At 34.4% G+C, this 12,981-nt stretch overlaps 1 protein-coding gene across 1 annotated transcript in view; it reads right to left on the bottom strand.

Annotated features, from left to right (window-relative positions):
• Window positions 1-12,253, bottom strand: part of NOMO1 (nodal modulator) — a 30,463-nt gene extending 18,210 nt beyond the window's left edge. The window contains exons 1-9 of the mRNA XM_051218888.1: window positions 12,221-12,253; window positions 10,178-10,567; window positions 9,885-10,136; window positions 8,056-8,241; window positions 7,495-7,737; window positions 6,196-6,294; window positions 4,568-4,705; window positions 3,164-3,361; window positions 160-339 (exon numbers count right to left, since the gene is read on the bottom strand). Of these exons, the coding sequence (XP_051072709.1) occupies window positions 160-339; window positions 3,164-3,361; window positions 4,568-4,705; window positions 6,196-6,294; window positions 7,495-7,737; window positions 8,056-8,241; window positions 9,885-10,136; window positions 10,178-10,552 (1,671 nt within the window). The 5' untranslated portion in view covers window positions 10,553-10,567; window positions 12,221-12,253. The remainder of the gene's footprint in view (window positions 1-159; window positions 340-3,163; window positions 3,362-4,567; window positions 4,706-6,195; window positions 6,295-7,494; window positions 7,738-8,055; window positions 8,242-9,884; window positions 10,137-10,177; window positions 10,568-12,220) is intronic.
• Between the last annotated feature and the right edge of the window lie 728 nt (window positions 12,254-12,981).

Raw genomic sequence — 12,981 nt, forward strand, 5'->3', positions numbered from 1 at the left:
GCTTTTATGCTACCTAAGTATTGCCTATCGAGGTTGGCCAGTGAATAACTAGCTAATTACAACATCGATACTAAGTAACATGCAAACGGATCGGAGTGATTTTAACCGTTTATTTTAGATTCTCAAGAAACATTTCGTGAAAATGTTGTTATCACTTACTTTGCTAGGTATAAATTCATATAGTTTTGGCTGAATTGTATTTGAGTGCAGTGAAGTCAGTTGAGCATAAACCGGTGTCTTATAATAAGCGCATGGAAGTAAACAATTAATTCTCCCAAACAATTTAGCACGAAACTGAGAAAATGTTACATTGACTACAGGAGAACCAGTTATATCAACCTAGAGAGAGAAAATAAATGTTAAAACAATAGCTTCATATTGTATTAGCATTCTATGATGTAAAAGATTACAATATTTGGATGCTGATACGAGCAATATACAGACTGAATAAAACCCATGGGTATTTCAATAGCCTTTTTTTCATGAAATATGAATTAGGCACATCCGATAGAAAAATATTAATAAATAAAAGCTGATGCATGTGGTGACAAATCTAAGTTGATAATTTCATATTTCAATGAAGTATAGACTAATTAAATTTACTTGAGTTAGATAAAGCAAAATCTTCACACAATTTCAAATCTTTTCTGTACATTGAGAAAACAATTAATATTATGATAGATATATTATTTAATGGTAATTTAGCTATTCAGTTAAAAACGTCACAAAGTCAAGGAAAACCTACAAGTACATTTTAACATTGGATGTTATACTGGGGTGTGCGCTACTGGTGTCGACAGATATAAGTAGTATGTATTATCAGTCGGAAGTGAAATGTATGGCGATAGTGAGTTAAGAAGACCCAATAGAAGAGGACGAGAACAGAGAATCAATGACGTGGAAACGAAGGAACAATAAAATCCGAGACAATTGATAGATGTTTTGCAGATGAAGTATAACTGAATGGTTTTCAGTTTTTACCACGATATCCTGTACTGTTGTATCAAAACACATTTGGTTGTGTGTTCTTGTTCACTACAGTACATGTTCGCTAACACGAGTTGATGTTAGTTAGCCACAATAAGTTCGTATAATTCCAAATAAATGTATTTTATGCATTCATCAATAGAATCTTTATTAGTCAGATTCTAGTACGAAAGCTTAGTGCACTAAGTAACTTGATGCAGATATTGCAGTAGATTTTATTCAACAATCTCATTGCCTAGAGGGTTGTATCGTCAGAGATAACGGTATTACCATGACATATAAGTCTCAATAATAATCACTCATTGTGGTCATGAATCTTCTACGGTCTTTATAGTAAGTTTCTGCTAATTAGTACCAGTCTTTTGTGAGCACATTCAATTGGTTACAATCAACTTTTTCATTAAATTCAACCACAGAAAACAACCACTTCAGCCACATAAATATCATTCAAGTCAAGAACCGATCTAAGTTAGACAACCATTGGAAACTACGAAGTACTAGATGCTGGATCGGTGCTCTAGAAGCTAAGCGTTAGTGCGCAAGACCGAAGGTCCTGGGTTTGATTCCCGTGGATGTACACTACTACGATACTAGGGTGAAAGGGCCGTTCAGTGCTTCCAAGATTTCAATGGTGATCTAACTTAGATCAGTTCGTTACTTCAATGAAATTCAATAATCTTCACAACTCTACACTGGAAATATAAATACCAATCGGGTGGTCGAACAGTGTTACATATTTTGTACAGATATAACTAGTAATTGAGCTACAGTAACAGTTGTATGGATTGCTTTATCAAGACACGTACATAAATAAAGTGAGAAGAACAAGATTTACAAAATAATATGAATTCACAATATCTCATGGCTTCTCATCAGCTGAAAATGGCCCAAATTCACATTGGTTAAATTATTATGTAGTGTCTTATATACCGTGATCAATGAAGTTCAGTACGAAGCAATATAGCAAAAAAGAAGAGATGACAATATATTTAATAATATCAGTATAAAATTGTGGAGACGGTTAAGGTTCATTGAAATCATGAACCGATCAATCTTAGACCACGATTGAAAACCTGCAAGTACTGAACGGCCGTTTCATCCTAGTATGGGACGCCACAGCAGTGCACATCGACGACACCGCACGCGGGAACGAAAATCAGGATCTTCAGTCTGGTGCACCAACGGCTAACAAGGGTTGAGAGCGATTAGTATTTACATGTTGAAGATAAATTCATGAAAATGAGAGTGAAGTTATAGTGAGTTAAAAGAAATTGTTAACAAGTGAGTAATAATCAAAACACCCGGTTGACATAAAAATTCAAGTTAACATCGGAAATGAATGCAAAGTAGTCACAAATGCGATTACTAGATATACAATGGGTGGTGTACACAACGTGGAAATCACAAAGGCGTCTAAAATAACTAGCAAGCAGGGAAAATTACTTTTGTTCCTTTTTGCAAAGGCCATTGACATTAAGTGCGGTAAACCTCTCATTGCCATGATAAGATAATTATATTATTTTAACTTTTATTGATTAAATTATCTCTTTATAGGTATTTTATAGCCTAAAATAAGAACAAATTCCACTAACAATTACTTACGAGGTTAACTGGATGCTTTGATTATTACCCATTTGCCAACAATTTATTTCCATTCATATTGCCATCAATTCAAAAGAATTATAAGCAAAAATGAATGGTGGCTAGCAGTGAAATTCAGAACTTGCGTTTCGCCCTATTTACGAGATGTTAGCTAGATGTACCTGTCGATTTAAGCTATCTGCAACTGATAAGAAGTTATGAAATATAATAAATTCATGTTACTCCACCAATTAAGTTTCATTTATGACTAACAATATAATTTTATCATTTTCGTTGTAAGTCTCACTGCTAACAACACGATTATATCTCTTTACCACGTAATATAACACTTAAAGTTACTAATATATTATAAATAAAACATTGTGGAGCGAGATTGTTTATTTTCTATTAAAACTAACTGACTATTTATAGATCGAATGATTCCGAAATTTTTTACTTTAGTCAATCGTGAAGACCATCAAGTACTCAAATCATAAGTTACCATTATGAGGTTGAATATAATGATAACACACAATATTATTGATGTTATTAACACTGAAAACCAAATATCCTTCTATGTTTTATGGTAACGCACCATTATTTCTGAAGGAGTGAATCGTAGTATTTTATCAGAATGTTGATTTACTCCAAACAGTGAAACATCTGGATGCAATGAATAACGTTCGGGATTAAGAAAAGCACAGAATTTGAATATCCCATCTTCTAGATTTGTTTCAACTCGATTGATTTCAGAATTGTTGTCAACACTACGAACAACGATGTATACTTTAAGCTGTAAGAATAAAGATGAAAATTCAGCAATTTATTAACGCAATGATTACACACACTTAACAAAATTCTCGTCATACAATTTAAAACATTAATTTACTTTTATCCCTGATATATAATAAGTTGCCGTAACGTATTTTCTAAGTACGACCTTATGTAAGTCACACTTCTCGTGAGAAGGGTATTGATGCCGTTTGGCACATTTCCAGAAAATTAAATGTTTTATAAGGCTGATGTGAGAGAAACGAAATTAATTATGTAGGAATCTACTCAAAGTTTATTTATTTATCAAAACACAAACATAAGCACAGAGGAGCATCAAAATATATATGTCCTACACAAATTAGTCACCACTAAATTTGTGTGTGAGCTAGAGTACTGTCCGGGTGCCCAAACCGAAAAAGTAGTATTTCGAGGGGGCCAGTCACCAAGATTTTGACTCAGATGTCTAGTTCACAAGGCGATGGAGTGACGTCAGATGCAGTCTCGTGGTAGCCGGTGTCCAACAATAGAATCATACACCATTTTCTCCCTCAAGATTTTGGAGCCAATGTGCACCATTAGTTTGGAATCACGTTTTCCCAATTCTTTAAGAGGCGGTCATTCACTTCTTTTAATTTTGTAAAGAATAGCCTCACCCTCGACCGTACTATGGGATTGGAGAGCTGAGTTCATAAGACACTTTTTAGCAGACAGACCTTTTGAAGAAATATCTGGCAACTAACTATTTACGAAATTAAATCTACTTACGACCACCATTGAATATTTGATAAACACAATTTTTAGTGAACATTGTTTTGCAAAAACAGAAACGGTTTATAAGGCAAACTCAAATAATGTGATGGATTTGATAAGTCAATGAGAGATTAGCTACTTACAAAAAGAATCATAAATGATATGACATGTACTGTAATGAACGAAGATTCGGGTAGGGTAAAGCAGTTTTTATTCAGCAAAATCACACTATTTGCAAAATATGGAAACAATACATTGAATATATAATTTACATCTTCCTTGACTAGTCTTTTACAAGCTCCATCGTTCTCTCATTCTTGTAACTATTCGGACTGTTTCTAATTTGCTTTCTCTCCTCCTTATGTTCCTCTTCTGTCAGTAGAGATCCTACTTCAAATCCATACAAGTACCATACACCACAGTAGTAATAAGTAAACAATTAAAAAATTTATCAATAAATGGATCGTATTCTTACTTTTAAATCTGATGATGTATCAGCTAGGATTAGGTTTCCACATACAGAAACCTTGTCAGGAACTAAGTTGGGAAGAGATTCTAGTAAATGATTTAGATTTATTGAATAAGTTTCAAAGAAAGCGTTTTCTACTTCGACCTATGATTGATAGGATTGGAACGAAATACAAATGAAATGGAATACATTTTAATATGATATTAGTATTTCTTAAAGACCAACTGAAAGCTATAAGAGATGTCGTTCACTGTACATGTAAGTTTTTTCTAACCAAGTTACAAGATCTGAAAGGAAATATCTTTTCCAAATCCTGATATTTCAACCAATAAAACACAGAAAAAATGTTCTGGCAAATGGATTACCAACACCACGACGATATCAGACAATCGATAAACAAGATAGTGTTTAAATTACGTTGGACGAAAACCTTGAATTATACACCTTATCTCTAGATAAACATCGAAATTTGAAACTTGTATAAGAACAGTATGAACTGTTAACACTGTTGGTAACTACCGCCAGAGGTTTAAAACTTTTTTTCGAAATATAATAAATCTTACCTAAGCCATGCTTTATTTCGACTAAAACAACGAATGGAAGTAACATAAACAGGGACAGAAAACCATACGTGTTAAATTAACTTAGCGCACTCCCAGCACAAGACCTAACTAAAAAACCCGCGTCTTTTAAAGAGCGCCATCTCTTCAGACTATTGAGTGAGAACGCAAATATATGTCTTCCTCTGAATTAAAGTTGATCTGTGACACAGAGAGATTCTAGACAAATATTAACAGAGTGTTAATGTTTTAAACCCAATCTGGTTGACTTGATATGTCTTAGATTCCCCAATGGAATTTTGAGAGCAGATATAGTAAGAAAAAATTAGAGGTTAAACACTTGCTATTCTGTTTCTAAAAAGTGGAACTCTGAGAATATGTGTCAGATAGTACGCGAATTCATCCAAATTATAATAGTTCTCTCATTTCACCAATAACTCCCATACTATGTAGCTACCATAATTTTTACAATTACTTTTCGTACCTATAGCTTATACTATTACTACTAATAAAACCAGTTTCTATGGTCCATTTCTTCTTCGGACAGTTTATATTATGTAACACTACACAAGAAGAAACATAATTCTAAACAAAATGACTAATTAAGCCTCAATGGGAAGATACAAGCAAAACAATACCAAGTGAATTTAAATTCACCCCACTGCACAAGCAAGTGGCTATCAGGACTCAGTAGCTGAGTGGATAACGCGATGGCATTTGAAGCGAATGGTATTGGGTTCGAGTTCCAGAGTGAACATCAACTCTGAGATGCAGGTACATACAGCTGACGAGTCCCAAGTAGGACGAAACGCGCGTCCTGGATTCTACTGCTAGCTACTATCCATCTTTGCTCATAAAAGCTTGTGAATTAATGCAGTATCGAAGCATACACACAATATGCACATATGCCAATAACAGACTGATCAACTGCAGTCTTAAACCTCAATGGGAAGATACAAGCAAAACAATACCAAGTGAAAATGATTAATTGCAAAGATAATATTAAATTCACAATGTACATACACTAAAATTGCTATCATTATATTAAGTCAATAATAAGTAATTAAAATATACCTGAAATTTATAGTCCCCTGCAATTACGTGATTCAGTTGATAAAATCCATTACCATCTGTTAATACAGATTGTTGTGATGTATTAGTAGTAATTGTAATCTAGATGTAAAAATTATTCAGACATGGTATAATAAGTTTATGAAATACAATATTGTAAAAACATAAAGATAACTAATGACAATTATTCTTAAAATTTGAACTCAGCCATTATGGATTGAGACAAGAAATTTAATAGTGCATAGTTTAAAATTGTATAAATATGCATAACAGTGACCGCAATATTTATACTATACAGCAAAAATACAGGTATGGAGAAGTTTATATGCCAATTTTTAAATATTTACAATCACACAATATTGACGTTAACGTAATGGTCAAAAACTTTGATATGACTCAAAATAGTTTTCAATGACGCAGGTGTATCCATTCTTTTCTTCCCGCAAATTCTGAACTCCTGAATTTCACATGACCTTTTTTGTCTCTATTTCAGTAACTTATATTTTCTTGAGCCATATCTTGGACAGTTTAATCTCCCTGTGCTAATGGAGTATGGCAGCCTGAACCAATGAACATACATGCCAGGTCCTAAGTTGTAACTGACAGATTGACGTTAATAACCACATAAACAAATGTAAAAAAGATTATTGTGCAGTCAACTGTATTATGACTAACTGGTATGAACGATTCCGTGAAAGAGCTTGACAAAAACTATTTCAGAATTAGATAGAATTTAATAGCAAAATGCGAGATTCAAAGCGAAGAATATTACAGTAATTTTGTACGTAACAAACTTTTGAGTTCACGTAAGGAAAAAATATAGATTTTACATCCTAAACTAAGATTTTTAAATAACTTCATGGTAAGGCAACAAAATAACAGATATAACAACTATTGTTAACTTTTTCATGTAGGAAAATACAATGGTATTTTTCGAAAAATATAATTTTCCTTGTTTCCAAATCCCACAGTTAAGTGAAGTGAAACAATTTCCTGCTAGTTAGAGTAAATCCTAACGTGAAGTTTTAAATGAAACCTAAACCGATAAATACAATTTAAACTTCTGAATACAGATTTCTCAATATTTTGAAAATGAATCAAACATCATGACAAGCATTAATCAACATCAGTACTATTGATATCAAACCATGTTCAACATATCTTCACGTGCAACTGTTTCTTTCACATAATAGCCCAAGACTTAACTGTTGTAAACGTAAATACATGGATAAAGAAAAGCGTTGAACAGAAGTTTCTGGATAAACAATTACTACAAACATAGAGTTAAGAACGTTTCTTTACCTTAGCTGATGATATCGGAACACCGTTCGGCCACGTGATACGTCCTGGATTAAGTTTGAAGCTTTGCAATGTAAACGTATCAGGCCCAAGATCCACATCTGTGTGCTCCATTGCTACCGGGAGGAATTTCGGAGTAAATGAAAAAACGACCCCGGACTTCTTAGGCGTATATAAGGGTACAAGAAGATAACTGCCGCCCGGTAGACGATCAAACGTAAAATAGCCATCTGAGTCTGTTGAAGACTACAATAAAAACGTAATATATTCATAGTCATCATAAGAAGTATGACAATAGAGGATACCAAAACAACTAGTGATCTGGATGTAACTGTGATGTTTGTTAAACCAAAATACGCAAGGTATCAAAATATGTGTAAACGGACATCTTTACAGACAAACAATTGGTTGCTAGGTCCTCAACTCTCAGAGTGCTGTAACATCTAATTGATGTTAACTCATAACAATGTGATAGTTACTTTGATTTATTGTTGAAACTAGCAACCGTTGTAAATAAACTTAATGAAAATGAATAATAAAAGAACTTGAAAAGTATTTTCTAACCTCTTGTATTGTTAAAAATTTATAATGCATTTCACCAAGTGCTTCGACTATATGTGAATATACTGACTTGTCTAGAGTGGTAGAGGATTTCGATAATGTCTTATCTTTATCACATAACAGGAAAACTTTTGCATCGACCAAAGGATTCTGACTGAAGTCTGTCACACGTCCACGGAGAAAATGACCCTAAGTATAGAGAATAAACATATCAGTAATTAACAGTAACAGGAAATAAAGATGTTCATGGATTTGTTTCGTTCTTGCATTTATATTCAACAAAATACTTGATACTAGATAAGACGTATTTAATATTATACTTTTCATCATATTCACGAGGAAAATAACTTAAAATAATGAACGAAATTAAAACAAAACTGTGAGATGTCTCTGAACTCCTAATTATATACTTCCTCAATTGTTAAACACTATCTTCCCATCAATAAGTAATGTAAAAAAGACAGGCATTATTTAGTCGTCACAAGATCTAATCTACTACCAACTAAATAAGCTGAAAAAGAGTTCAAAGTAGTTAAAACTCCAAGCAAGATGAATTTAGAAATCTAACCACATGAGCAGCAACTAGCAACACTAAAGTTAGTCATTTTTACTTTTTCTCACTTTTTGACATTTGTTTAGTTCCCATTATCAATCCTTCCTCATATTTTTTGATAGCCACAAAGGAATTGATCCAATCGAAAATATTAGTGTTTTTAATAATCTGACGCTTAACTAGGGCTCGTTAGGAGCAAATCATGGGACAACAGGTTGGTTCCACATCTGATCACAGATGTTTCAACCAAATATTCACTCTCTATCTGTTTCCGAAACTTAGGCACACTTACAGACGGCTGACAAGTAAGATTTCTTTATTTAAGAACTGCAACCGACTCCATAAACCGAGAGGTTTAGTGTCTGTAATTAAAAGGTGTACCAAAGACCTACATAAACTTTGGGAACCTCTTTATTCCAATACCTATGGACGTGCTAGAAATGTTTATCAGAGCACCCCATCCTTTCGGATTTTATCTATCTTCATTATGAGTATTTGTTCAAAAAAATGGAAATCTGTAACTCAAGTGGATCCTTACAAGTGTTTGACATAAATAACACATCATGTTTTAGCAACATTCAAATATTGCAATATATAAAGTATAACCTCAGAACAGTGTTAATACAACTAAGGATTTTTTAAAGCCGTGTAACACCAAGTTCAAAGGACTTCGTGATTACGAAGGAGAATCTGCGTTACTATTACGATCATGCCTTAAATGATACATTATACGAGAGTGAAACTTGACAGGCATGTTTTAATGTAACTGCTACTTCAGTGACCTACGGAGTCTTCAAATCTTCATTAAGCAAGTTTCAAATGATTTCACGTTTACCTTTATTACCTAAATATGTCATTTTGTTGGATAAAAAGCCTGTTTTGTTGGTCAGTTATTTCTTCTTCTGATATCTGGTCATTTGGAAGATCAATTAAATAATCCGGTAATGTGAGCTGCAATCACTGGGCTAAGCAATGTCACCTCATATCATTAATCACTCAGCCATGCATCCATTATTTTGACAATCCTCGGAAGTATCTTATTACTAGCCTTTAAATTCAGATGTATAACAATGATGACAGGTGGCATGACTGAAATCTCGCTACATAAGAAAAAAACAAAATTAGTCATCCACTTCCAAGTGAATGAGTAAATAGTATCACATTTTTGACGATTATGGTTTTGATTTGTCATGTGCACAATCTGATTATTAAAATGATGGATGGGATTTATATCCTGAGTTATCTCACACTACATAGTTCGATAAAAATAGATTCTTACAAGTAAAATGATTGGTTCTGGCAAGTTGATACTATCAGACTGAACTTTAATATTGATAGATGCTCTTGTATGATCTTTATCACTACGATCTTGATTGCTGACGGTCAATAAATAGTTACCAGGAGTCACAGGAGATATCATGAAATGACCTTGATTCTGTGTAAAATTATGAAGCATTGGTTTGTGAGAGGTAGGGTCAGTTAATCGAACTGATAAACCAGGTGGCCCGGTCTTCATTCCAGAAGTAGTTACCTAAATAGTTGTTTTTAATGATAAGAGAAACAAGAACTCACCTGCCCGAAAATTGAGAATCCAACTATGCTGAAGTCAAAATCTTTGAAACAAGCCCTCGGATCTTTCTCCAGGTCCAAAAGGTAGCCATCAGACGGTTCAATATGCCAGCCTTTAGGAGTAGTTAACCTAATCCTGTAAACGCCCTCATCATATAACGGAACGGAATAAGCTCCGTTAGGGAGAACATCGGTCACATCTTTTAATGTGCTAGTAGTTTCTGAGAACAGACTTATTTTCAGCTTTCTGAAATCAAGTGCAGAATCGGGATGAGCTTCTTTCCATCTTATAAAGCCACCACAGCCGACCACAGTATCTGAGTGTTGCGTTAATATTGTTGTCGGGAAAAACAACAGGGAGACAAACAAAATAACCATTTCCCTTCTGAAATCCTAAAACAAATAATAGGAATAACAATATTGTGGATAGCTTCCATTATTTCTAAGGCTATAATTATATTCAAGCTATGATAATATCAGATGGTTTAAGTATAGTTTATTACTAATTAGTTCGTGAAACAATATGATACCCTGAAAAAGATTATGTTAAAGTGAATAAAAGGAGCTAAGAAACAGTTTGAAAGGTGAATAATACATGGGTACTACTGTGACGGTAAAGACAAAAGTGACCCCCAAATTGATTTCCCTGAGTATAAATGTTATACATCTCACGCGAAAAGCTTCAACATATTACTAAAACAAGACTATGGGCTGAAGACTAGTGTTTGTCGAGTTTTCGCAGCAAATGCTTGAAGTTTGAAGTTCAAATAACAGTGCAACACTTGTCATGTCTAACTTAGCACCAAGTGGAGTCTGATTTGTCGATCGTAGAGAAATTCCCAGAAAAGGACCTGACCATCTTGATGGGGGGCCCAGATGCCAGTCGGAATTAACAACACCATGGGACGACATGAACTTGGAGAAAGAAATGAAGATAGATTTGTAAACTTATGTGTCTTCAACGAAACAATTATAAGTGGCACTACATTACCCCACAGATACATACACTACGCTACATAGGTCTCAATGGATCACACCACAGAGAACCAGGTCGGTCATATTTGCATAAATGAAAAATTCGGATCTATGGAGGACGTGAGAAAATTGGGGAACTGACAGCTTCAGATTACCGTCTGGTGGCTGCCAAGATGGAACTGAAGCTGAAGAAGAATTGGACAACTGCAGAAACAGCATTGGAAAAATTTTGCACAGCCTTCCTATGAGATAATGAAAAACGTAATCAAAGATAGCTCTCAGAAATGGGTTCAACGCCTTACAAGATTCACTCAGAGAGGAAACCACCATGGAGAACAACTGAGGACGGATTTATGAAGCACTGAATTCACTATGCCAAGAGGTCCTGGGCCTCAAGAAGCACTATCATAAGGAATGGATTTTATTGATAACCTAGCAAGATTCAAGAAAGTAAGAACATTATAGCAATTAGCAGCTTGAGTGTTGCCGCTAAAATTATTCGTTTACATGGCAAAATAACATTCCGGTATTATAGCATACGTCAGTTTGTGATGAAAACCGTAAATCTGTTCGTAACCAAATCTTTTAGCTCAAACCTATCTTTATTGGATTAGTCTGAAGACTAAAATACTCAGACAACGTATAACTGTACCATGCTGCCGTAACGCTGAACTCTTTATTGAACCATCCACAATCAGAACAATTTATAATTATAAATGACGAGACATTCAGAACTGAGTTATTTCCGGATCTACCATTGTTAGATGAGGGAAAACTGTATTTTTTTAATCTTATAGGTGATAACTCTATAGAAGCTCTGACTACAATTTTCAGTCATTCACCCTTCAGAATACTAGCTCCTACCACTGTGGCAGGAAGATGGCTCGCTCATGTTGGTTTAATTAGTCAAAAGCCTCAAATGGCAATTAATTATGCTCAAAATACTTCTAATCAAACAGTACCACAGAAAATAGGAACCCCCATGCGTAAACCTAAACTCGATTTTTTGTATTATCAACAAGATCATCTGAGACCACATTCCCGACCAAAACAACACAAGCCTTTACTTACCGTGCTCCGTAGCGCTACACTTGTAAGCAGCGGTACCAAATGTTCAGATGGTTCAAACGGATCTGGGCAAAATGGAAGTTTCCGCTTGACAGGCTTCCGTATCTAGTAGCAGAGGATCAGCGATGTATCCGGGTAATAACTTACGTATTTTTAACGAATAAAAGAAAAATAATGTAAATCAACATAAATCAATTTCAAAAAGGGCAGTGAATTTTGTACTTGTTGTGATTATACTTGCTTTTGGTACTTATTGCACTAAAAAGCATTCTTGGTCGACTTTAACTAAGAGTTCTTTGGTTAAAGTTTGAATTTTTTGCTACATTTTGTCCTGAGTACCTGTTTTAGTCCTTGACTAACACTTGTGTTCACATTGTTATCATTTTTGTTTTTAAACCTTTTAAATCGAATTACAATGGTTGGTAAGACTCACAAATGTGGGCAACCAAACTGTTTGTTCCCTGTGGAAGAGGGGATGCAGTGTGACGAATGCTATAAGCGGTTCCACAAAATGTGCACCCGCTAACGTGGGTGATCTTATCCGCAACGCAACCATGTAAACTTCATGTATCGCACACTGTCATTTGTGCGTTCAAGTAACCACAGATTTTGTCATTTCATAATGTATTTTTAATTAAATAACTAGATTATGTAGTTATTTTTCTCTGTTTTTAATTTTTATTCGCCACGTCCGCCCACGTTACACTGTACGTCCATTGCACGCTGGGATAATATCTCAAGTCATGGTGAGTTTATTCACATAG

The sequence above is a fragment of the Schistosoma haematobium genome, chromosome ZW (genome assembly GCF_000699445.3).
Source record: "Schistosoma haematobium chromosome ZW, whole genome shotgun sequence".
In the NCBI taxonomy this organism is placed as follows: Eukaryota; Metazoa; Platyhelminthes; class Trematoda; order Strigeidida; family Schistosomatidae; genus Schistosoma; species Schistosoma haematobium.